This window comes from Blennius ocellaris, assembly GCF_963422515.1.
Source record: "Blennius ocellaris genome assembly, chromosome: 16".
Taxonomy (NCBI): Eukaryota; Metazoa; Chordata; class Actinopteri; order Blenniiformes; family Blenniidae; genus Blennius; species Blennius ocellaris.
Window position 1 is genome coordinate 12,036,752 of NC_137665.1, and position 27,296 is coordinate 12,064,047.

The window sequence follows — 27,296 nt, forward strand, 5'->3', positions numbered from 1 at the left end:
CAAGTTCTCCTGAAGCTTGTCTTTTTATTCTCATCAATAGAACGTGTATCTACATCAGGGAACGTGTTTCCCTGCACCACGTAAAAAAACAAAACAAAAAACACGCAGTCACACGCAGCCATACAAATGTACACAGTCACACTCAAAGACTCCAAGTCTACCTAAACTCTGATGATTGAACAGAATGAGAAAGTCCTTGTCAGGTGTGTACACTCAGAAGTCCAGCTAAAACTAAATTCAAAACCCGAATATTGACGACGGGTAAAATATAAAACGCTGCTGTTTCCTTTTTTTTTTCTTTTTTCCTTCCCTCCCCCATTCTTTTTTTTTTTCTTTAAACACAAACTCTTTCCAAAAAAAAAAAAAAAAAAGTCCCTCCCCGTTCAGATATTACACCTCCCACTCCGTTCCAAGCCCCTCAAAGTGTAATATAAGCCAACGAGAATTGCAATACGATACAGGCACTGGAGAAAGAAAAAAAAAAAAAAAAACACCATAAGAGACGAGCGGAGAGGCGCTCAGATTTCAGCCCGGCTCCACTCGGGACAACAGAATTAGAACTCACATCCACTATTTATCAAACGAGAACAGAGATAAGAAATAAAAAAAAAAAACGGTTTTCCCATTTCCACTTCGGTAGGCTGCTTCTGTCGGTTCCTCTAGCGCTCGATGCCCGCGGTGGAGACTGAAAGACCTTCCGTCCCCAACCACATTCAAGTAAGAGCTACAGAAAAGGTGGCGAGCGGTCGTGTCCCCCCCCCCCGGTGTGCGGAGGAGAGCGGCGAGGGGCTCGACTGACTCAGTAGTGCGACGGCTGCCCACCGGCCAGTGACTCAATGTTCTAATACAAATCATGATGCGACGCTTGTAGTGAAGTCAGAATCCAACTGAAACTCTGAAAACCACCGGAGCTTCCACTGAAGAAGAAGAAAAAAAGGCAAAAATAAAAACTCCCACTGATCCTGTCTTCCATAAATACTTGCTGGATCTATGATGATGCATATATTCCGGTTGGTTTCCCTCCGAGCTCCCGACCAGGTCTGAAGGACAGTTCAACATAAAAGATATCGGGGGTCGTTTGGCATAGATGTAAGCTGGCGGAGTGTGTTGGTGTGTGAAGACTTTTTTTAGACCTAAAGAGGACAGGAAAACAAAAACAAAAGAAGAAGAAAAAAAAAAAATCCAAAATAAACAGTTATTGTAAGATAAGAAAATACTTCTTTACAGTAGATACTAGATGATGGGAAGAAAAAAAAAAAAAAAAAAAAAGGCTCTGCACTGCTGCCAGTCCTGTTTGTTTTGTGTGTGCAGGCCACAGAGCGTCATGGTTTGTTTAGGAAAGAGGTGTAAGGCAAACTGTACCTTCTCTGCTGAGAAATATACACGATTTACAGTATGGACGTGCCCCCCCCCCCCCACCCTCACCCCACCCCACCTTAACTCAACCCCTCCCCCCACGATCATGTCTTCACTTACAACAAATAGAACAGAACATATAAAGATCAGTCTTCTTGGACATGTGGCAGTTTCAAAACGCCGCTGCGCAGTCCGTCAGTATGTTATCAGAGCATTTTCACACACGCACACACACGCACACTCACACACACACTGGGAGGTCTCCACTCGTGCAGGTTTCTGTGTGCCCACACACCGTGAGAGTCAAGTGTGACGAAGGCAACTGTGTCTCCTCCAGCCAGACATCGGGGTCAAAATCTCCGGGAAATGACGTCCAAGAACAACTCAGTGTCGTGTGTGTGTCCCGCCCCCCCCCCCCCCCCCCCGGAGGGCGGAGCCAGCTGCGTACGCCGGCCCGGCGTGATCTGGCGCCGGAGGAAGTTTATACCAACCATCTTTTTTGTGTGTGTGTTGTTGTTTTTTTTGTTGTTTGTATGTTGTTTTTTCTTCTTCTTTTTTTGCAGTTCCGGTTCGGTTGCTCCGCTCCTCAAAACAGGTTCTCCTCGAAGATCGCCATTAAGTCACTTTGGAAATTCATGTCTATAGTTGCTGCCATCTGAGGAGAGAAAACAACAGCTCAGCATTTCTTGGAACGTTTGTCGAACTCGCAGCGCAGACGGCTTCAGTTTCATGGAGATCTGATTTTATTGTGAAAGCTTTAATGTAGTTAACTGACTGAGCATTCGCTTTTATCTTTTAGTATTTAAAAATGCAGTTGGTTGTTTTAAATCTATACATATATATTTTTTATTATCATCATCCTATTAATTCATTGTTCCTGTCATCTTGTGTGCGTTACAAGTTTCAAAGTTATGGTAGATTCTGCTTCATTAACAATGTTTCTGCTTTTCTTCATTTCCTACATAATTATCGATTATCCTTCCGATTTCGCCCTTGCCGCTCCAAAGAGAGACGTTGCAGACAAAAACTGATGAGTTCACACTTTCGGCAACGTTCATTTGAGGCGAGCTGTTAAAATGTGTGCAGGGCCGAACACTTTTGCTCCGCAGATGAGTGTAAAAACGAACGTCTTGCAATCGTCTCACCGCTTCTCGCCGCCTCCTCTCCTGCTCCCGGCGTCGTGCGAGCTCCCTCTGTTGGTCGAGGGGGTTTTGTGTGGCGGGCTGGGGCGGCGTCGGGGGTTGAGGCGGCGGCTGGATGACAGCCGGCTGCGACTCCTGCTGCGCCTGCTGCTGCGGTTGTGAGGGAGCTTGGATGTGCTGCTGCTGCTGCTGCTGCTCCAGGCGCCGGCGCGGCTCCTCGTGAACCCTCCTGGGAGGCTCCATGATGTCTTCCTCATCCCGACCCCTGGAATAGATTCACGGCAGGTGAACTGAGGCGGCGGGTTTGCTTGGAAGTGGCTCACAGCTGCGCCAGAGTTATTCTCGGCTTATTCAAGAAGCGGCGCCCGTCTAAAAAATGGCCCGAACGTGGAAAGTGGCCAGAAACACAACAAACAAATATAAAAGCGTGCAGCTTTCTACCGAGGTGTTGAAGCTAAATGAAGCGGCAACTGGGGGGGGGGGGAAACAAGGTTCATTTCAGCACCTTCAATGAAACTGACTGTGGGTGTTGTGGTGACACAACACTGCCACTAGAGGGCACATCAGACTGACAGGTTTCCATCAGCACAGTTCACATCTTCACACAACTCTGGGAGGATCCAACAGCCGTATTAACGTTCCACCGATCGCTAAGTTAAAGGCAGCGTCGGGAAACGCTGCGGCCATCTTTGTCTTTAATACTATTGGTGAAATGTTTTGACTCAAGTTTGTCGAAACAGAATTCCCTCCACGGTGACGGGCTGGCGTCTCGAACCGCGTCTCCCCTTTGTTAAGCGGCGTCTTACCGCAGCTTGTCCTGCTCTCTGCGTAGCTTGTCCTTCTCCGCCTGCTCGGCCTGGGCCTTCAGGGCTTTCTCCCGCTCCTCCTTCTCCCGGGCAGCACGGCGGAACTGCTCGAAGCTGTCACTGGAGGACTTCACGGCGGAGAGCGGGGCCGACGTGGACTTTTGTGCAAGGCTGGCCCACGAGCCCATATTCTTCAGTTTCACATCCTGGAAATGCACACGGGTTGAGACACTGTCTAGAATACAAACAGGACTTAACCAGACGGCGAGGAAGACGCTCGCACACTCACCTGCACCTTCTTGGTCGCAGCGGGAGCTTTGGACTCCTGCTTGAACTTCTCCTTGTCTTGGAGAGACGGCGGCGGCGGCAGCCCACTGGGCTCAGAAGAGCGGATGACGGGTCGCGAGCTCTCAATGGACTTCACATCTGGCCATCAACAGCACACACACACACACACACACACACACACACACACACACACACACACACACACACACACACACACACACACACATGCACAATGGTCAATTCCTCGTGCCATTCGGAGTCGGAAGAAAACAAGACATGGAGGAGTTCTCACTCTGCTGGACGAGCTCCGGTTGACACGGCTTGTTTTCAGAATGTTTGTGATGATCCGGTCTCATGACGGGATTGAACGGCTCTCCTCTCATGACGGGCGAGGGGGGAAGTTTCTCCTCCTTTAACCCCACCTGGCTCGCAGGGGCCCGCTGCTGTGGAGCAAGAGAAGGGAGCCCACGAGTCACAAACTACACGAGGCTGAGACGTGAACGCTCTTCTAACCGCGCTTCAGGGCAGGGCTGTCACCTTCTTGGGCTGCATGTTGTGAGGCGGAGACGGGTGGGATACTGGAGGATACTGGGGGAGTTGAGGGGAATGCATCATGAGTGGTGATGGGTTGTCTCTCATGTGGCCTAGTGGGAGAAAACAGGAGAATTCACATAAACAAACCAGATTATTTTTTTGTCCAGATGGAACAGGAATAAGTTTGCATTTTTGCAAAGCGGTAATTTACCCCTTTGTGCTTCAACGTGAGAACTACCTGTATTATAATGGTCAGACTTGGTCGTGCGAGGCGACGGCTGCTCCTGTTGCTGCTGCTGGATTATCTGCTGTGCTTTGTTGGTGGACATGGATACCTTGTGTTGCGATACTTGGGACTGAACGGAGAGTCCAGGACCCTGTTGGTAGTTCAGCTGCTGTGGCTGCTGCTGAGTGTGCTGCATGTGTCGGGCTTGGTGCAGGGCGATCTGTTGGGGCACAGCCTGATGGGGCGGGGCCGGCTGAGCCTGAGACTGAAGAGGAGGGTGGGGCGGCAGCGTGATCTGAGAAAGCTGAGATTGTCCTTGAACTGCCTGCAGGATCGAGGCCGGCCCCGGCTGCTGCTGCTGCTGCTGCTGCTGCTGACGAGCCTGAGCCTGGAGCGACTGCATGGACTGCTGCGGCTGGCGGGCCTGCTGGAACTGCTGGAGGTATAACTGTACTTGGTTCAAAGGCGTCGTGGAACCAGGCTCTTCGTCATCTTCCAGCAGCATCTGGGGAGGCTGAGAAGACAGCAAGCCCTGTGGCGTGAGCGTCGGCGGCGACATGGGTCGCTGATGCAGTGGCTGAGGCGGGTGGAGGATTTGAGAGGGGAGCTGGTGCTGCGGTAGTGCAGCTGACTGGGGCTGGAGCTGCTGGAGCTGCTGGAGCTGCTGAAGCTGCTGGAGCTGCTGGAGCTGCTGCTGCGGCTGGAGAACCGGCTGCTGCTGCTGCTGCGGCGGCGGTGGTGGCGGCTGTTGCTGCTGCTGCTGCTGCTGCGGCTGCTGCTGCTGCTGAGGTGGCGCTGGTTGTTGCTGAGGGAGCTTGGGATGAAGAGGTGCTGCCTTGTGGCTGGGCCGAGAAGGCTGCTGAGGCATGGAGCTATGCAAGGCTGAGGAGAAAATTCAACATGGATAACATTCAATTATCATTATATAGGTTATATCCAAGTGAAACATACTAATATGGTCTGGCTCAAAGTATCAGCCGGCGGTTTGTTACGGCCAATCTTATAAGGAATTGCATTTCATTTGCTTTTCTAACAAAAGATGGGGCTCAAATATGTCATCAATAAAAAAAATGGAATTGGTTAATGCCCGTAAAATGTTGCGCCCGGACACACGACTCACCAGGAGACGGGAGGACGGGATGCTGGTTGAGGAAGGGGTGTGTCTCCGGGGACACTGGCCCGGCAGAGTGAGCGTTGAGGTGCGGAGGTGCCGGCGAGGAAGCGTTGCCCGTGTGGTGGGACAGGTGTATGAGAGGCTGGCCGAACGGCGGCAGGGACTCGAAGCTCGTCTCCAGCAACTGGGAAGATTCCAGAGGGGCGACGGGGGGAGCCATGAAGCCCGCGGGAGACGGGTGAGGCTGAGGCTGAGGCTGAGGCAGCTTCTTCAGCTGACTGCTGGACTGAGCGGCCGCGGCCTGGGCCTGCAGTCCGGCCAGAGCCGGGCCGGCCTGAACGTGAGGATACGTCTTCTTCAACTCTTTCGCAGACTGGCTCTTCTTTTTCTGCTGTTTTATTATTCCTAAAAAGAAAAAGAAAAAGGACAATATGTGTAGTTTAAGCAGTGTCAAGATCGGTGCGCTATACGAGTGCAGGTGATAAAGACAATATCACTATATTATTGAAGCACAGCCTGCTTCTTCCTGAATGTGTGAATGTGACTAACTAATCATCCTGGGGGGGTGAAATAAAGCACCAAGCTCGGTATTAACAGTGAGAGTGGCATTTATAGACATATCTGTTTTCAAAAGTGTATTTAATTTTTTTGTTATTTACATTGACTATGACTCAGTGAGTCAGACACTGAGTGAGATTGGTCTGTTTACTGCAGCTGCCAAATAATAGTTTTTTTTTTTTTTTGCATAAACAGTCATGGAAGACCTCCCATAATTGTGAAAGGTTATTATTATTATTATTATTTGTATTATTTATATTTGAAATCTTAGTTTAGTATCAGTCTGGCAGACAGGAATACGGACATTGCACTATTGAAAGTGCCTCATTGATAGTGATTGTTGTTGTCTTACCGTTTAACTGTTTAAGTTGCGACAGTGTGATAAAACTAGTTGCAAATGTGAGGAATCGATTCCTGTTCTTTATGTTGAATCTGGTTCCAAATCCCAACGCTGTGAAAAGGCCTGTTTTTTTGTGTTGTGCTTTTTAAGAGGAAAAAAATAAGATGCATAAAGTGATGCATAGTTCTCGTAGATTATAAGCAAAATGTGAACTCTTTGTTCAATTTGCTGCTCATGAGGATTGTAATAAAGAATAAATCCTCTGCCTCTAGTACCATACGGAATTGCAGCGTATTTTCTATTTCCATTTTTAGTATAATTTCTTTACATCGTGTTGAATCGTACCTCACCAAATCGCATTGTGCAGAATTGAATCGCCATCAAATCAATATCGAATCGAATCGTGAACAGGAGTGTATTGGATCGGATCGCCAAGGGATTCAATGAACCGCTAATGTATCGTATCGCTGGTAGTGTATCGAGATCCGTATCGAATCGCTGTGACTGACGGAGATTCACATGCCGAGTGTCGCCGTGATCCAGAGACATTCACTGACCTGTACCTTCAGTTTCACTGTCGGAGCTGGAACCGCTGCTGTCTGAAGAAGAGCCGATCTTTTTGGAGGGAGCCATGGTCTCCACAGTCTTCGCAACTACAAAAGCAAGGTAAATAAATGTATTTGTGGCACGGTGTCGCGCCAGCCTACTAATAGCAATTTGACACGCCTCGGGGTGGTGAAACACAAGACACCAAAACGGCGGCTCACCTGGACCCTTTTTCCTCTTGTGGAGGCAGGAAGACACGTATCGCTCCAGCTCGCGCAACGTTGAAGGCTTCAGCGTCTCAAAGTCGATCTCAATCTCGTCGGGGTTGGAATTCTTTAGAGAGGGCTCTCTGGACTGGATGATGTGCACGACTCGACCGAGCTTGTCACCGGGAAGCTTGTTGATGTCCAGACTGAGCTGCCGCTTCTCCTCGTACGTCATAGGTTTGCACTTCTCCCCGAGAGACGACGACCCAGTGGCTCCCAGCTCGTCTTCCAGACTGGGAACCGACGGCAGGTTCGGAGGATGATTGCTTTTCATCGCTTCTTTTTTACTAGAAAAGCAAAGCACGAGAACAAATCAAATACCAGCATACGTCATTAACTAGTTTTTAATCTATTATTTATTATGATTATTTTGTATTTATTGTGGAATTCAAAGTAATGATTAATGACAAAAGTGCCTGGAGAAAGTTTAATACCAACCTGGGTTTCTTCTTTTGAATAACGAGGTCCTTGTTATTACTGGTATTGTTCTTGGTCTTCTTGGACAGCTGTGGGACAGGTGTGGCATCCTGGATCTCATCTACAAGGCTGGGCATCCCTCCTTTCTTTTTATGTTTGTCCTTCTTCTTCTCTTTCTTTTCCTTCTCTTTTCTCTTTGGTTTGCTGACTTGTGGTTGGGACAAGGCAGCCAGCTGCTCGTGTACAGCCTTCAACTAAATGAAGAGATCAGAAGAGCTCTCAGCGAAAGGCTTTCGACAGCTGGGCAACGGTTTTTGAACGCGGCTCCAACTCCTTACTGATCACTGACCTGCTCCTGTAACTCCGCCAGCCGCTGGGCTCGCTCCTCTTCGGAGTCATCTGTGGAGGACTCGGACTCGGAGGAAGAGTCACTGGAGCTGTCTGACGACGAGGCGATGTGGGCCAAAGGGGGCTGAGGCTTGACGGGGGCGGGATGGTGAAGTGTCGGAGTTGGGGCAGACACCAGAGGCTTGTTGTCGGGCTCGTCGGGCATCTTGGCAAAGCGCATCTCAAAGACGTCCTATGAAACAAAGACGTAGCGAAACATTATTGTATTTGCAAGAACACCACAAAACAGCAAAAATGAAGACGGGTATTTAGAGGGTGTGACAGACTGGATTTTAATTTCAACAAATAACTGCAGATCTTGCATGAAATTTATCTTGATCTGATTTTTCTTAACTCAAAAACACAATAGAAATTAGTCAATTTCCTCGAGAAATATAGATTCTAATATACACAACTTATTGCATATTGTTCTGAAATCTTTAAACGGACAGTGATAACATGCATGTACCTGGAGCTTGCGTGCCATTGCTACCACCTCATGGTCTGGCGGATTGTATTTGTAGCAGTTGGAAAACATTAATCTTACGTCAGCAGCAAACTCCTGGGGTTCCCGATATTGCCTGTTTTCCAATTTTACCTGTCAAACAAATTAGAAATAATTACTCGGTATACTGTAATTCAGTCGTCAATATCTGTGGATTTTTGTTGTTGTTGTTGTTGTTGTTTTTAAACACACCTTTATAGTGCTGAGATCCATTGGATGTTTAATTATATCGTGATAATCGTGCAGTCCCAGTGCGTCGACATCAACCGGCTTATAGAACGGCCAGGCGTAGCCGGCGTGTTTCTTGGACAGCATATCCCTCACCAGACCAGCACAGTACCCCAACTGATCCTGCTGTTTGGGGCTAAGACTTCCGCTTGTCCCGCTGAGTCCCAGACCCAGACCCAGACCCAGACCTATGTGATGCTGCGAGTCGGGAGCCTCTTTCTTCATCAGCTTCGTTGGCCGAGCGCTCTCTCGCCTGGGTAGCGTCTTTCCGGACTTTGACTCTGCTGGCGACGACTCACTCAGTTGGTCGTTTGCTGTGGGCGTGGTCGTGTCTGCTTTCCTTTTTTGGCTCTTTCTTTGCTGTATCGTCAAAAGAAGCAGAGAAATTGAGACAAAGACAAGAGCAAAAAAGAATAAATTAATTAATGATTCGAGACACATAGACTTAACCGTACTTGTCGGACACCACTCAACATGGCAACCAAGTTCTTAACTGCCCGAAGCTATGGATACTCACTTTGGTCATGGTTATGGAGGTCTGCAGCATGGGGGCAGTGCTTGGGAGGGATGCTTGCGGGAGAGCGGTCTGAGAAGGGGGAGGCACAGAAGTCATGATGGGAACTTGGGGAGCGCAGTCCGATTGGCCAATAGAGTAAGGGGCTCCGAGCGGTGGTGCGTGGCTAGCTAACGTTGGGGGCATGTGAGTTGGCAGGGCCTGCATCAGAGGCTGGGGAGGTAGTGAAGGTGGGCCCGGCGGTGGTCCGAGAGTCTGTGGCGACGCCGAGATGCTTGACAGACCGCGTGTTTGAGGAGTTGTTGATGACGAATCGACAAAAGCTCCTGGTTTCAAGTTTAGGCCTGGGCAAGAAAACAATGGATAAGGACAGTGTCTCACAGAAACCAGCTCACAGATGATGTACAGACAGATATGACGTCATACCTCCTTCCCTCCGGCCGCGGCCACGCCCCTTTCCTGTCATGACAACAATTTCAGTTTCTTCCTGAGGCATTTCTGTAACCTTTTGGAGAAAAACCTTCTCAAGAGCCTCGGCCATTAAGACTATGTCATCTCCAGGCTGCAGGGGGAGACAAACACTCTTAGTACAGAGACATTCATCTAAACCTTTGGCACAGTGCAGTTATGGCTCCAGGATAGACTTCCAATACCTTGTTGTAAATGTAGCAGTTGGTAAACATCGTATTGAAGTCTTGGATACATTCTTGGGCATTCCAGTAGTAACTGTTCTCAAGTCTTTTCTTAATTGTTCCCATGTCCATTGGAGTTTTGATTATTGAGTAGTAGTCCTGAAATGACAGCAAAGCGGAACTAGTAAATTTTCAAGTGTAATGTGTTTTTTTTTTTATTTTCACAAAGACAATTAACAGGAAGACATGCAGTGAAATTTTTTTTTTAATAAAACATCACCGCAACACTTTTGTTTTTGCTCCCATTTTTCACGAGCTGAACTGAAAGACTCAAGACTTTTTCTAACTACACAAAAGGCCCATTTCTCAGCATCTGATGTGACCACTATTTGCCTCACACAGTGCAACTGGTGGCTCAGTTAAACCCTAACAGCCGGTTAGGGTTTAACCAGTGGTTAAAATATCCGAGTTTTTGATTGTGGACTGTGGAATGCTGGTCCACTGCTCTTCAATGTGCCAAGTTACTGGATATCGGCAGGAACTGGAACACGCTGCCACATATGCTGGTCCAGAGCATCACAAACATGCTCAATGGGTGACTGATGACTATGGCAAGAACTGGGATGTTTGCAGCGTTCAAGAATTGTGTCCAGATCCTTCAACATGGCGCCGTGCATTATCATGCTGCAACATGAGGCGATGGTCGTGGATGAATGGCACAGAAATTGGCCTCAGGATCTCGTCATGTTATTTCTGTGAACTTTAAATGTATCAATAAAATGCACCCGTGTTTGTTGCCCATAACATACGCCTGCTTATACCATAACGCCACCGCCACCATGAGCCTCTCCATTCAAAACGTTGACATCAGCAACCTGCTCACCCACACCATGCCATACACGCCATCTGCACCGAACAATGAAAACCAGGATTCACGCATGAGGATAACACCTCTCCAAAGTGCCAGACGTCATCCAATGTGAGCATTTGCTCACTCGGGTCGGTTACGACGGCGATAAAGCAGTCAGGTCGAGGACGACCAGCATGCGGATGAGCTTCCCTGAGACGGGTTCGGACGGTTTGTACAGAAATTCTGGAAGACGCGAGATGTGGAGGTTCTAGGCTGGTGTGCTTTGCGGCAGGGACGTCAGTTGCATGGACCGCCAAATTCTCAGAAAAGCCTTTGGAGACAGCTTATGGTGGAGAAATTAACATTTAATTCACGGGCAACAGCTCTGGTGAACATTCCTGCAGTCAGTAAGCCAAACCCACGCTTCCTCAAAACTTGTAATATCTTGTGCTGTGTGATAAAGCTGCACATTTTAAGAGTGTCTTTTAATAGTGGCCAGCCTGAGGCACACCGGTGCAATAATCCTGCAGTCTAATCAGCATCTTGATATGCCTCACCAGTGAGGTGGATGGATTATCTCAGCAGAGAGGTGCTCACTAACTGATTTAGATTTTCAAAATTGTGAACAATATTTGAGAGAAATGGGCCTTTTTTTGTGTTCATCGAAAAAGTCTTGGATATTTGAGTTCGGCTTGTGAAAAACGGGAGCAAAAATAAAAGTGGTTGGGTTTATATTTTTGGTCAGTGCATATATGACAATACAAGTCAAGCAGAAACCATCTTTGTTAACAATGCACACCTATATTGTGCTCCGTTGTTCGTGTGAGTTGCGCAGAGGTAAAACAATACAGGGACGTAATTTCGGCAAGTATACAGGTGAAGTGTGTTTGTGGTTTGTGTGTTTTCCTCTGCAGTGAGAAGCTGCTGGCTGTTTATCAAGACAATCATAACACATGGTATCACATGAATGGATTGAAGCTGCCAATGAAAGAGGAACTGGTCAGTTCTGTTTAAAATGTCACATACTATTACCAGCCTTCCAAAGGTGAAACAGCAGTCAGAGAAAACAAGTGGCACAACATCGTCCATTTGTGTACATTATAATCACAACAAAAGATGATGCAACTGCACAGTGAGACCGTGTACGAGCTGAAACCCCAGAGATGCAAACGGAGCTGGTACTTACAGGCAGGTTAAGTTTCATTGCATCCACCGGTGCATGAAAAGGCCAGGCGAACTGGTGCTTCCACAGGGTTTTCACCACCACCTTGAGCAGGTACTGCAGCTGATTGGTCTGGCGCCTCGGCCGGTTTGAATTGATGTATTCTGGGGCTTGGACAGTGCCAGCTTGCTGGGCCTGCCCCTGGCTGCTGCTGCCCGACATCTGCGCGGTGTCCAGGCCGTCCCCCATTCTGACAGGGTAGGGCATGTGCTCGGGCCCCGGAGCAGGAGCTGGAGCAGGGGCAGGGGTAGTGGTGTTGGCAGGACACCAGTTCAGTCTTGGCCCCGACACAGACTCCACTGACAGAGCACCACTGATCCCATTGCACTCTTCGCTGGACTCTCTGGGAAAAGAAAAAAAAGAAAAAACATATGCTCCTGTAAGCAAAGGCTAGAAGTAGTTTTCACAATATTTTATTAGAATAATTTCCAGTTGCATACTTTAATTTTAATCTCCCAACATTGTGGTCAGTTCGATTCAATAAATTAAGGTAGCGCAAACATGCCGCGGTATACATTCAATGTCTCGCTACAGGACGTGAACCTATACACTCCCTGTTGCAGTTACAGTTTGTGACACTGAAGGAAAAAGTTAAACTCCTGGGTGTCAATAAAGAAGGTCAAAGTAGTAGTCTACTTATGGTTGAGGGGAAAACATGCACAGGAGCCGGAAAACGAATAACACAAATATTTAATTTAAGGTGTAAGAAGATTTCTTTTTTTAAAAGCCCAACTTCAAAAGATACTATATGACAAACGCACAGTCTCACGGTGATGTAGGGGTTCGTACTCTTGACTCATAGCAAAACAGTCCTCAGTGTGAGCCCGGGTTGTTCTTGTGGGCGTTTCTGTGTGGAGTTTGCACGTGCGTGAGCGTGTTTTCTACAGCTGCGGTTTCCGCCCACAGTAAATGTCAGTAATTGTTTCTGTGTTTGCCCTGTGACTGACCTGTCCAGGGTGTACCCTCCCTGGGCTCACTGTCAGCTGGTCAACTGCAGGGGCCCAGAGTTGAATGTGTATAAGCTCAACGGACTATAAAAAAAAACATCTGAACTTGCATTAAGTTTAGAGGACATCCAACCCATAAAAAAAATATCTTATCAGTTTTTACAAGGTATGAAACTTTTATGACGGACGCCTTTGTGAGGTATAACGTGACTTGATGACTGAGAATTCTGACAGACATGAACACTACCCATCACCCATCACCAGCAGGGACAAGCTTTTTCACTTTTACAACCCAACTTCAGAATCATAAAATAGACGTTCACAATACATTTGAGCCCTTTTTATTATTTGGCATAACCTGGCATAGCTACAATCCAGGGGTCTCCTGTTGAAAGCAAGTTAACACAACTGCTATGCTTCAACATGAGTAACTAATTAGCCAATTTCTTCTGAAAACCCCCCCAACCTTTATCAGATCCCAAGACTTGAGGAGGTGCATCATATTTTTGTCTAAATTTTCATTAAGTTAGAGGATGAAGAGGACAACCACACCGATAAAGGAGCCAATGACGACTGACTACATCTGGTTCTGTGGTGTTAAGTCCCCAAGCTTTCACTGTGCTTTCCCACAGACTTTATTTACTTTTATCACTGTTATGTCTTCACTTCTACTGTTAAATATTTTATTTAGACTCATTTAGGAGCTTTTTCAATGTTAGTGATTACTGTAATCTGTTTTTTCTGAAAACATTTCTTTTACCATCAGGTGGTAATTTATTATTTCAAATAATATAATCTTCTATACACTATTTCTAATTATATAATGGGCACAAATCCAATCCAAAATCAAGACAATTGATTCCCCTGCTTTTCAGTGACTTGCTCAGGGACACTTTGACAGGGCAGGGGAGATCAGGGATCAAACCCTGCCTTTGAAAAACAAGCTGCTCTATCACCCGAGCCACAACTGCATCTAAGAAAATCGATTTTATTTTCTCCCCTTCTCACTCTGGGATGGGTGGATTACGGGTACTGAGGCACTGGGGGTCATACAAGCCACCATACGTGATCTGGTAACAAGTGGACAGCTCATAGTATTTCAGTTTCCAGATGATCCTAGAATGCATCCTCATGAATCTCACTAGTAACCTCATGATACAATCTCCATTTCCTCTTTGACATACGAATAAACCTTTTGCAAATACCAAATGTGCTTTGAAAAACAACAAAAACACAACAAACAAAAAAAAAAACCCCAAAAAACTGGCTGGCCAAATGGAAAACAGATGGCATGTTTTGTGTGTGTGGCCCACTGAATTCAATCGTGCCTTTTGTAAAGTATTTTTTTTGTGGTTTGATTCGATGGAAGTAGTGCGAGAGTGAGCGCAGACTTCTGCGTCAGATGAGTGGGTTGTGATTTTCTCCAGTCCAGGACACCTTTTGCCTACACAGTCTTGAAAAATATGTCGCATTCAAAGGTGGTTTAAGCTATTGGACCCTAATGACATGATGATCAACAGTGCATCTTCAGTGCTATTACTTTGACATTCACTGCCATGTGTGGTTCAAGGTTCAAGGTGTTTTTATTGTCATATCACCAGTAAAAGCCAGATTTCACAGTGAATGAAATTCTTATTTTGCCGTCTACCCTGGAGCCGACATACATAAATAAGTATATACACAAAAATAGAATAAAAATAAAAAATAAAATAAAATAACAGAGCAGTGCAAAAATATTAGTGAGAAAGTGAGATGTGCAAATGTAAACATGTCAGAAGCTGTGTGAACAAGAATTGTGTGTTCAGTCTTACATAATGCTCTCCATGTTTGAAGAAACATTGCATTTAAATAATACTGACTTGTTAAGACAAAGACAAGACCAAATATCCAGAAATACTAGACCAAAAATAAACTGCTAACGAAAATATTTGAGAGAACAAAAAAAACAAAAAACCCAAATGACTACAGGTTTACATATTCGAGCATTCATCAGAAATGCAGCCAGTCTCACACTGTGAAATGAAACCCTACGAAAAGGTCTTCAAAGGTAAACACACAACGCTGTATAGACGTATGACTAATCCCCTTCGTGATGAGTCACTTTCTGAGAAGAGGGAAGCACTTTGCTCGCCACATGACCACTCCGTTAGACTTTCCAAGGCACTAAAAGGCAGAGGAGGATCTGAATAACTGGCTAATATGTCGATTGACTGCATATGAAAAAGAAACAACCACCGTAATTAAGATAGTACCCGAGGCTGGAGGCGCAGATCTTGCTCATACCCTAATGCACAAAAGTATATATTTGGGTAAAGGCGTATTTCAATTTTAAGAACAGAGTATTGCAAAAAAATTGATATAAACATTAATTCAGCATTTCTTTTTTTATCAGTTCAACCATCCTAGTTATAGAGCTTTAATTTTGGCAGGTATATCTTATTGACTCTCAACCATGCCAGATATGTGTGGCAGCTTTAAAAACGATTCATGTTATGACCACAGTACAAGCGCTGACAAATACAAAGTGAAATTAAATGTGACGTACCGGCAAAAATAAATTCGAAACTACAAAATTAAATAAACTGCTGAGGTTGTTTCTCTTGAATTCCAATAGCTTTCAAATTACTCACTGAGCAGATATCTTGACAGGGTAAAAAAAACCCTATGTATTCCACTGTCGTAAGACACAAATATTCTACCAGAACCTCGTACTTTTTGAGGCAGGAATTGAAAGGAAAAGTGCAAGCATGAAGAAACTGGTTATGGTATTAATCTTCCCACATATTAAGATTTTTTTTTCTCCACGTTTTTTCAATGATGTTACAAAACGGATTAATGTAGGTCTGAAAACAGACAAGAGTGTGTGTAGGCTCCTTCGTCCCTGGAAATAATATTTGCATGCTTTAAAACTTCGGGGTCGTCGTGTTAATGCTAAATATGTCAAGACATTTAGGTAGGAGTAAAACCTGCAAGCCCAAACCCCTCCCCAAAAATGTTGATTAATCATTTCTATTGTTCAAGAGACTGATCAAATTGCCGAAATCTAGCATATGTTGCTTAAAAAACGACTTTATATAACACACGTAAATTTAGTTGAGCATTTTAACAATGACGGCCATCAATTGACCATTCACTCAGTAGCCAGGTTACAGCTGTTTCAAACCCAAATAAATACCCACTATGGGTCATTAGCGCGTGATCATTGGTACAATAAAAAACATAAAGTCGTGCAATTATAGCTTATGCATGATTTGCTTTACTTCAGTGAGCTCTAACTGAACCACTCGGGTAAAAGTATATACATGTTTAATTTCACATTGATAATAGGGAATCAAAGGACTGTCAACAAAAGCTGTGAAGGGAACACCAAGAGCACAATTAACACCTCCCTGACAGTTTTACAACAGCTATTGTACTAGAGTGTAGAGTTGTCCACAGCAGGTGTTTTACACCCCTTCTTTCAAAGCCTCCACTAGACGACTCCATTTGTGTGTTTTAACAGCTTTCGTAGTCATATCTATTTCAAATGACCCCCGCGTCGTCAATAACTGTTCTTCAGGCCATCGGGCCACTTAACGATCTGGTGGGAAACAAATAACGGTCATTCGTTTTGATGCTTAAAAAAACAAACACAAATTGTGCAACACAAAGTCAAACTTTTATCCTTTGCAAGCAAAATATTAAGGAACATTTAAGAAATATGTAGCACAATTTTAATTAGCATATTCCAAAAGTTGTGATGGCTGAAAATGTTTGGAAAATCTGTGATAACAAGCCTCATTGTCAACATGAGGACTCGTCTTTATCAAAACTATCAAAGTGCTTGTGCATTAGTACGTGTTTGTGCTTCAACAGTGTTGTGAATTTAGAAAAGAAAAACAACGAATGGCCAGTTGCTTTGGAGTTTTCAATCCTTCAAATTTGTTTGTCAAAGTGTAAGAAACTATTTACATATCCTGAAGTTGATGCTTTTTAAAACCTACCTGGTCCGAGTTGGTGAAGGAAAAAAAAAGAAGACAGATTATATGTTGTTGCAGCATGCTGCTTCATTAAAACTCACGTAGTGGACACCTGTTGTAGCTTAAGAAGCGTACAAGTGCAGGGATCCTGCTTTAATCGCATGAAGTGGAAGGAAGAAGTAGAGTGAGTCAGAGCCAACTGGAGACCAACGAGAAACCACCGTTATTAGGCGTCACATGTACTACAAAACCCTGCAGGTGTCATAAAGGGTACGAGGGTCAGAGACTGACAGACCTCCATAAATCTACTGTAAAAGTCCGTTAGTAAATCTTCGACAGCTCATTACCATTAACAACATACACACTCACTATGACAATTGAAAACACAACACCATAACAATGACATAATCAGATCTCTCATAACAGAAAATGCAATAAAGAACAACATATTCTGCAGTGCAGGCAATCCAACTAATTAATGAAGCAGTATTTTATAATGGCTTCGTCCTGTAGTAGTACCAATAGTATCAGTGTTGGTACCTGGTACTTCTCAGTATCCTCTCACACAACTATAACACAACAAAGGCCACGTCCAACTCATTAAGCTTGTCATTCTGCACACAATCTGCCAATATTCAAAGTATCAGTAAATTCTATACATTTAATCAAGGTGTAAGACAATCTATGAGATACGAGACTGGTATGAACTATGAAGTTACACATCACAATCACCCTGCAACATTTCAACTGAATCAATAGTTTCTTTTACCAATGATACATTCTTGATGATGATGATGATGATACAAGGCTAACTGGCTCTAATTACATGAATATTTCCTTCGCTACTTTATTATGTAATGATTGATGATCACAGTGTATACAACACAAAACAAGCGAGCTACCCATTGCTACATTTCTCTTCGACTATGTGGCTGCATATTGCCATCGAGTGATAGTGATTTTTGTAAGTGTTGAATTTCACAAGGACATGAAAATAAATAAATAAACAAATAAATGTGCCCTGCCTCCTGTCAGATCATCTTGTAGATTTTCTCAAAGCACAGCCTGAGAATTCTTAGGCCCCCAATCCCCATCAAGTATTGTCTGATCCAATACTTTACTTTTCTGACACTTACATTTGCTTTGCATATTAACTTGTAATGCTGCTTTAAAAGTATAGAAAAATGAAAAGAAGCTCTTCTTTGTTTATGGTGGGACATAAGATGGAGAACACTAGATGCATGCATCACTATGGTTTCAGGGCCGGCTGGACATCTTTTTTTTTTTTGCCTTTGTGGAGATGGCTATATGTAGAGTTGTGATACAGATTGACATGATTAGCCTGACAGTGCTTCGTAACCCAATTATTTTAATCTTGTATTTGTACAATAACACAACACACTCCTAATGACCGACAGGCCCAATGTGCCACTACAGGTCAATAAAGAGGTTCACTTCCTGCTGCTGTATGGCCTGCATCGCGCCCAGCTCTGGAAAAACAGTTGATCTTTGACCTGGACATGCATCACTGCAGACGACTGTGGAATGTTATTTTTGGGGCGGAAGTGGTTCTAGTTACCGGGGTTGCAGGGTGTATGTCTCACATCGGGAAAGCTGGCCCCATGTCTCACCTCACAATAACTGTCCAAAATGAAAGTAGGACGAAAAAAAAAACCCCCAACAATAATAGCAAGGCGCCTGCTTCCCTCTTGAAGGTATAACTATTAATCATTTATGTATGGGGGGTGAGGCGGTCGATTTCAAGCAAAACTTCAGGCCTCACAGATTCCACTTGAGGACCTCACTAAGTGTCAGAATGAGGGCCCGTGTTTTGCCTGAAAGCAAGGAAGTAAATAATTGATGGCGATACAGTGACAAAGCCTACAACACCACTCCCCGATTACCCACTGGCCTGTTCACCCTTTCATGAAAGCACCATCCACTGGCCTGCAGGGAGCAGCTCCCATCAAATGCTACTGTTTGTTCTTAAACAATACTTTATGGTCAGAGTATCTTCAATGTTTATGTTTGTCCTCCTAAATAGGTTGTTTACGAGATGAGGGTACTGAACAAATTCAACAGAATTTTGGGTTCACTGAGCTTTGACAGGTTCACAAATATTGAACTACATTTTAAATTCCTGAAAGATTATACCTTCTGCTGATTTATACCAAAGAGGTGAATACAGATGAACGTCACTAGTCTCCTAGAAGTAAAACATACCAACGAATATAGCAGATGCATACAAATGAAAAACAAGATATGTCCAAGTACATGGTAAAAATATGAGCAAATAAGGAAATTAAACTTGACACTGCATTTGGTCAGCACAATCGTTATCATACATCCCTGAGACATCAGTAGCCACCGTGCCAATAGTTGCATCAAGCTATAAAAAAACATTATGCCACAGCACCACAATGCTTTGGTTTGCTGGGGCACTGCCATCATGCCATCGTTTAACATATGAAGGAAGAAAATAATCTGTGCTGAAGAAACTGAATAAGATCCAGTTTGCTCATCACAAACTGGTGCTCTGTTGGGGGGGAAGGTAAGCTTGGAATTTCTGTATTCACTTGTGCAAGGACAACATCTTCATTCAAAATACACAGTCGTAGCATGTTTAGTTGTTCTTTGTTTGCCTTTTTTGATGTGCAACTTGCTTACTCTGGAAGAGAAAATGAGCCTTGCCAGTGTTGCTATGGAAACACTTTACGTTTTGGCCGGTGAACTGTATTGGAAGTCTCTATGGTTTTAAATCCTAGTTTTGGACTCTTACCAATGTATTTGTAACCACCCATGACCTGAAATGACTACTTCCCTTAGTAAACAGCAGCTGGAAAAATATAACTTGGTCTGTGTTTACATTTTTTGCTCTGGGGTTTTTTTTTAGATGACAAATTGTATTCGTCAATAACATAGGCTGGTTCCAATATTTCACTGAAACATTCTGATCTTGAAGAAGTTTCCCTAGAGTTGATTACAGGCACTTACTTTATGAGTCTGGGCTTGGGTACATAATCTGACTCAAATAGACTAACCATGAGTCAGGCCCATAACAGGAAAAGGCCAGAATCATGTCAAGTCTTTCATGATACACCTCCAGCTGGTGGGGATAAGAAAGCCAAATGCTGCCAGGAATCAGGAGACATTTCCACTACACACACACACACACACACACACACACACACACACACACACACACACACACACACACACACACACACACACACACACACACACACACACACACACACACACACACACACACACACACACACACACACACACACACACACACACACACACACACACACACACACACACACACACACACACACACACACACACACACGTTCCCCTTCCCCCAAAACTCCATCTCTCACCAGGAGGTAGGCTTGTGGCTTCTGGCTGAAATCTGGATTACAATACAATTCTCAACAAAATGCAGAAGACATACATCTTAACTTGATTGTGAAGCTGTGTCGAATTACACGATAGCCCCAAGAAATCTAACTCCAGACTGCCTCTAAGGTTGTTGTTTTTTAACACTTTTTAACCAAGTCTTTACTTCAGTTTCTGGATGACTGTAAAGTTTTCAGTGACTGTCAAAACTATGACAAGCTTGTTCTTATCAGCCAGAAATTACCTTTTCACAGAGACCGAGTGTGCAATTTTTTCCAGAAGGGCATCCAGTTTTTGAAAATCCAGCAAATCGTTTGACTTCGCATGCATCTTGTAATCCATTTATGAACTACACAGAGACCAAAAACCAGGAAAGTGTACAAAACAAAAACAAAAAACAAAAGCAAATACACTGAAGTTTGTTGTTCCTTTTCCTCCGATCCAAAACACAAATCAAGATTTTTGTATCCTTGAGAATGTATCCTAAATTCCAAGAGGACACGGTGAGTAATCCATGGTGTATTCAAAGTGGAAGTTGAAGGTGGTTGTTCCAGGAAAAAGGCCCCTGCCTGGAAATTGTGGGTCCGGGCAGGGAGGAGAGGCTGTAGGAAACCGACAGCCGGCAGGCTGTGTTAGCTGTGAGAACCAGTCCTCTCTCTACCCCATCCCCCTCTCAGCAGTACAACGGCCCAGTTGCCACAGGCTCTTCTCTCCATTGTGTGTCCTCTTTCCTGCCTTCCAAACTTAAATGGACCCAGGAAGAAAGTGAGAACCACAGAAGGAGAGGGGAGAGGGATCCGATCGGGTTCTGGAAGATCACTCTATTCCTCCAGCGCGCTCCCTCACCCTCTCCCAGGCAGAGGCAGACCAGCATGCAGTTGCTCAACAGTAAAAATGGCTCTGCTGCTTCCTCATTCACAGAGCCTCAGCCCACACACCCCTCCCTCCTGCCTGTCTCAGGCTCTTGCTCACACCACCCCTCCCCTTTTTCCCCATCAATAGAGTCTCTCTCTCTCTCTCTCTCTCTCTCTCCTCTCTCTCTCTCTTCTCTCTCTCTTCTCTCTCTCTCTCTCTCTCTCTCTCTCTCTACTCTCTCTCTCTCTCTCTCTCTCTCTCTCTCCTCTCTCTCTCTCACTCTCTCTCTCATCCTCTCTCTCCTCTCTCTCTCTCTCTCTCTCACTCTCTCCTCTTCTCTCTCACTCACTCTTACTCTCCTCTCATACGCTCAATTCTTCTATCTCTCTCCGTCTTACGCCCTCTCCCTCCTCTCCTCTCTCTCCCACCAAATTAGGCGGCTCCCTTATCTGCTCTCCATCTTCTCCTCATCCAGCACTCATGTCTATTGACCTTATTTAGCCCCGCCCACTTTCAATTCCACTGTTCTTCTCCACATTTTGTCTTGAGCATATTCCGGTTACTGAAGATTACATGGTGGTGGACAGCAGCGCAGTGTTTTTATCTGGTCTATGAAACTACCATAAAACGTAACAAACAATGCTGCTGCCAAGATATTAACACATGAAAACTGAGCTGGGATGATCGGACGAGGCATCATGTTGCCTCATCCTTCTTTAATTTTGACTTGATGAGACAACATGAGAAAGGACTGTGGTAACTTCAACTTGATCAGGACTATGAATTTAGATAGGTACCTTTCACATTTGAACCGATGTGGTACCGATACCCGGTACCTGGGACTCAATGAGTCAGGAAATCCATTACAGTTTGTATCCAGCTGGCAGGCTAACATAGCAGCACTGTGCTATACAACTTTTCATGACAACATGTCCGCTGTTTGGACGTATTTTACGCATCAAAACAACGAAAAGCATGCTCCTCCACGGTGCAGCAGGCAATTCGCACCTCCGTGAAGCTGTGTCTTACTCCGCTCAAAACTGTGAAAATAGTCCCAATCACTTGTGCTGTGTTGCTAAATAATTTCCCCAGGGATTAATAAAGTAATTCTGAGGCTTTAAAGATATAACAAGTTTATTATTATGATGATGACATTACGCAGACCCCCGCATTGTCCAGATTGAACAAAAATAGTTTGTACTGCTTCCTTTTCTGTACTTATACCAGCCTCAAGTTGCCTTTTGAGAGAATACATGCATACATTTGTACATTTCACACTTTCCTGGCGAGATGAGCTTATTACAGCCTCATATAAAATCAGCAATAATGATTATATAATCAAAGCAAAGTGAGCTCTGGTATCAAAATAGTATTGGTATGGGCAGATATCCAAATTTGGGTATCGGGATCAGATGTGAAAAAACGTGGATCGGTGCATCCCTCCTGACAACGCTGCCTCTCTAACATGTTGAATAACAGCACTTTAAACCTCCTTATCACTCATCACCAAAGGAGAGCATGAACACGTACTGAATTTAAGTCAGAAGTCAATGTTAAATACAGTGGATATTAATGAGACTTTAAAACGTTGTGTTCCTTTTTGAACTTGACCTAATCCAAGCCCACTTTAAAAGGGTGTTCATTAAATATACGCTATCAAGCTGACAAGATGCCACTCAGTCTTACAGCTTATTTGCAAACAGTCACACAGATGTGAATGTTATCAAAATCTCAAACGATCAGGCCAGCCTGTGTAATGTGTAACGGTTGGGTGGCTCGTGGTTGCAATGCACGATGTATGTTTTCTCAAGTGAAACAAGCAGCAATCCTTTTGTGCCAGACCAAGATACTGACAGTGTCCTCACAGACCGATTTCCCCATCCACGTGCCATATGCACTATTCCCCGAGACAATAAAGCAGCTGCCAGAGTGACAAAGCTCCAACCTACAGCAATTCAGAGGAGGCCAAGCTGATGGCCCTGACACAGCAAAGAAGGCGGGGCTTTTGTATTCAGACCCAAGGAAAAAGGGAGGGAGAGACGATAGTAACAAGACGGGGGAAACGAAGTCAAGGAGTGCATTGAGACTGGGGGTTGGCTCGGAAAAAGAGGCAGTAGTGCACACTGAGACTCTGCAGGACAGTATTAGAACACTTCCATTAATCATAAGAGAACTGAAATCTACAGGGGCCAAGTGTGGAGAACACTGGAAACAGGCAATTTGCCAACTTGACAAGGTACAGCATGAAGTAGTGAGGACTCAGTTGTGCATTGGGGAAGAAAAATACAGTGAAAGAGGAACTTAAAGGTCCCATATTATACAGATTTCTGTTTACAAATCTGTTGCATGGTTCGATAGCAAGAGTACAGTTAAAATGTATTCGGGTTGTGAACGCTACATAACCACGCATGTATGTGACGTCATTACACGGCAGTAAACGCCGGGCCAGTGCGGAACACACTGCAGCATGCCGACGTTAAAAACAAACAAGTTAACTAAACCAGTGTGCAAAAAGCAACAGTTGGAGGGTTTATATGGCCAATGATCCATTTAAATAATGCACTTGTGTCGAGAGTGACGATCGTCACTACCAATCAGCACACAGCAGTGTTGTAGCTCCTACTTATGAAACTCATAACGAAGTGCTCGGTACCTGAAGGGAAGGGTTTTGATAAATGGCAACGGTTGGGTACGGTACTTTCGGTACCATCCACAACTTTTGTCGGTGGAAGCACAAAAACCCGCCCCGTACCGGCACTTACTGCTCGTGGAAACAAGGCTTTCGTTTGGCTGTCTGTGTTGTTAATTACTTCTGAGTAGCTAATGCTAGTTCCACCTAACAGTTACGGTTATTCATACAATACTGAATTTATTCAGTATATCAGGAATCGGTAATTTTTTATCTACCTGTGGGAGGGTCAAAGTAAGTATCCACCACGAGAGGGAGTGGTTATTTCCCCCGCATGATGTCGTGAAGGGAAAATCTTAAATAGTCTGATGAGCACACATTTGCTAAAAAAGTGGACCAAGAAGTTTTGGAGATGACAGACTTACTTAACTTCTGTAGTTTCACAGGCTATCAGGACACAATTATAAAGTGAATTTTGCATAATATGGGACCTTTCATATGTATAAATATTTGTCAACAAATATCATATTCTAAAGCAGCGCCAATTTCAAGTACAGATATTTTTGTGTTGAAGAAATATTACTGTTAGTGAAATGTGCTGTAATATATTCCATGTGAACTGTCTTTGTTTTTGTTTGAAATACGTACTGAAAACTAAGACTATGTTTTCCAAATCTCAATTCACCAAACACTTTTAACATGACAGAATAATTTGTTTTGAAATTTTCTTCCATCTTCAAATGACTTTTATCCAATTCTGTTGCAGAGTGTTGGATCTCATCCCCAGTGACTGACTTTTGAAGTTGGCAGTCCTTCACAGGGCAAAAACATTGATGTAAACATCCACACACAAACTACAGATGTCCTGATCAGATTAGCAGCATGGGATCAGTGTTGATTTAATTGATTGTGACAGTACTCACCATTTGAGAAATTACGTAATGGTGATATAACAATTCCACCAAAGCAACATCAGCAACAAAGTGGGTAAAATGTCAGGGGTGTATAAATATTTCCAAATAGGAAGCAAAAAAGTCCAAAGGCCACTTGCAATTTCTGCAATACCACCACTTCAGGAGGTGGAGGCATCAGTGCTTCAGTCAAATCAACAAATTAAATACAACTAAAAAGTAAACATTCGCTGGAGCACGGACAATTCGTTAACAGTTCGTTCATAGTGATTGTATTTAGCGAAGCACGTAGCGACTAATATGCGGTTAGAAAATTTACTGACCATATGAATCAATACATGGCCTGTAACACAAACACCTATAATTAAGAAAAGTGACAAAGAATACTGACAGGTGATAATGGCTTGTGTCTTGATTCTTTCGGAGCAAACAACCCTTAATTGTATATGGATCAAATATAACTAATGCAAATAACTCATCTGTCATAAATTAAACGCATATATGCTCTCACTGTACCATAGATGTTATTTGAACACTTGATTATTCTCAGTCCACACTCTTTTCTCCATTCAGGGGTCATTCACAATGATGAGGCCAAGGATGGTGTTACCATGGCAACTAAACCAGCGAGAACAGCACAAAAAAGGAACTAAAAAATAAATAAATAAATGAAGGAGCTTCTATCTATCTTATATACTGATTTATTCAGTTCAGGGCCAGGGGTCTAGAGTTGACCCCAACTGAGTATTGGCAAAGGCAGACGAATAGGTCACAGTCCATCACAGAGCACACACAGAGAGACAGACAACCATACACAGTCACAATCACATCTTTGGGTATTTTAGAGTGACCATTTAACCTCAAATGCATGATTTTTGTCTGTGGGAGGAAGCCTGACTAACCAGAGACAACTCAAGGACACAGGGAGAACATGTAAACCCCACAGGCAAAAGGCAAATCAACCAGGATAATTGTCACTATGAGATGAGACCACTACACAACATTAAAAAAAAAATAATAATTATACAAGAAAGTGTTCTCAGTGCATACAAAATGCTTAAGCTACTGCTGGCCCAGAAACTTTAAATCACTTTGACACAGGTATTATGGAGCAGTTGTTCAGTTTGTTTAGATACTACATGCAAGATAATGTAATTCATAGCCTAATCATCTCGGTTTGATCGCTTTAGTGACCAAATTCTTTTATTTATGTGAATACTCATAAGGTGTAACCAGTAGAAACTGCTCCACTACCTGACTGAGAGAAACTAATGCAAGGCTCAACCATGAATTTGAAACAATCCCAATACATCCGGTCCTGGTGCACAGAAAGACAAGATACTGAAGAAATATAATAAAGACAAGGTACGCATAATCAATAAACATAAATCTTTACACTGCTTCAATCTGTATGCACCTTTAGGTCAAAGAAATCATGCAGATAACGGCAATGGTTAGTGTCCCCAGGTAGATAAACCTGGATGTCGATAAACATGGGTCTTTCAACTACAATAACAAGAGCAATTATGCATACAAAAACAATTTTCACGTGTATAAAACCGAAGGTTTCTCTATCGGGAATGCACATTATGTGGGACATTATGCTAAGTAACGGTCCCTGTGTGAATAATTGGTAAAGCACCAGGGTTTAGTGTCAATGCTTTGTGTCAATAACACCCAATCATAGTGCTGATAAGTGCACTGCAGCCCCTACACCCCAGCCTGGAACAGGACCTTTACCAGATGCGCTGAATAACACAATACACTGGAAAGTAATGAGCGACCATTGACGAGGAGCCAAGACCTTAACGTTAGGCCACAGGGCATAGATTGTTGCCCGGGTTTCGTAATGGACGTCAGTGCTGTGCAGAGTCGAGGCGAAAACCAGAACGAAGAGGACGATATCTCGCTCCCGAGACGGCCGGGGCAAGCTCTGGAGAGTGGACATCACACTTGTGTTTTTTTGTTATCTGCTCAGTTGATTGCATTCTCAGCAAATAGTCTCAGACTGAGTGTGCGCCATCATCACCGTGTCGGCGTCACCGTCTCCCACAACAGAAGACAGACGACGAGCAAACTAGCACTAGATGCTCAAACACGGCGGTCGTACCGTCATAAGCTGGAGCAATTTCAGCGTAATTGAGACCAGAAGTGAGTGAGGCAGGCGAAGAATGACAGACAGACACACAATGTCGGTGCCGTTATTGTGTCTTTTGAGAGAGAACTGCCATCGAGCCTTAGCTAGCAAGCTAGCTAGCGAGCAAAGGCCGCTGTGCAACAGAACGGTATCAGTGGGCGCCGGGCATCAGTGCTGCCTCTGTCGTCTTCACACCGCCGCCACTGACTCCCCCGCTGCCTACTCATTCTTTCCACAGAGGCAACGTGGCCGGTAAAATATTGTTTAAATCAACAGCGTTTACCTGGGTTTATCAGGTTGCCAGGACGCGCGGGATCTTTCTCTCCGAGGATCCTGAACACCTCTCGTTGTCGGTGACGTCACGCGTAGGTCTTCGTTTCGGCACGCAGGCGACGCGTCACGTACCGACTGCGATTTAGCGGCAACCGGAGAGAAACCCTCCAGAGAGCATAAAAACAGAAAATGTGTGGACCAAGGTGCCCAAAAAGTGAAGATCTACACTTTTGAAGCGTGTGGCCCCAA

General features: G+C 44.3%; 1 protein-coding gene across 5 annotated transcripts; it reads right to left on the bottom strand.

Annotated features, from left to right (window-relative positions):
- brd4 (bromodomain containing 4) lies at positions 1-27,121 on the bottom strand (the record flags this gene model as incomplete). 5 transcript variants are annotated; one of them, XR_013936986.1, is made up of 20 exons in its annotated part: positions 1-1,133; positions 1,602-2,011; positions 2,502-2,763; positions 3,305-3,510; positions 3,594-3,730; positions 3,885-4,035; positions 4,130-4,236; positions 4,365-5,234; positions 5,473-5,871; positions 6,922-7,017; positions 7,132-7,463; positions 7,615-7,847; positions 7,943-8,173; positions 8,450-8,578; positions 8,678-9,073; positions 9,231-9,571; positions 9,654-9,789; positions 9,881-10,018; positions 11,896-12,274; positions 20,487-20,584. XR_013936986.1 is itself a non-coding variant. In XM_080512176.1 (19 exons), 18 exons carry the CDS (start codon positions 12,136-12,138, stop codon positions 1,943-1,945), a joined length of 4,476 nt encoding a protein of 1,491 aa, XP_080368302.1. In that variant the 3' UTR covers positions 1,475-1,942. The 5 variants fall into 5 exon arrangements, 4 of the variants coding, with proteins under 4 accessions (XP_080368302.1, XP_080368301.1, XP_080368300.1 ...); XM_080512176.1 differs by lacking the exons at positions 1-1,133; positions 20,487-20,584 and adding an exon at positions 27,058-27,121 and having other exon boundaries at positions 1,475-2,011; XM_080512175.1 differs by lacking the exon at positions 1-1,133 and having other exon boundaries at positions 1,475-2,011; positions 6,928-7,017.
- Between the last annotated feature and the right edge of the window lie 175 nt (positions 27,122-27,296).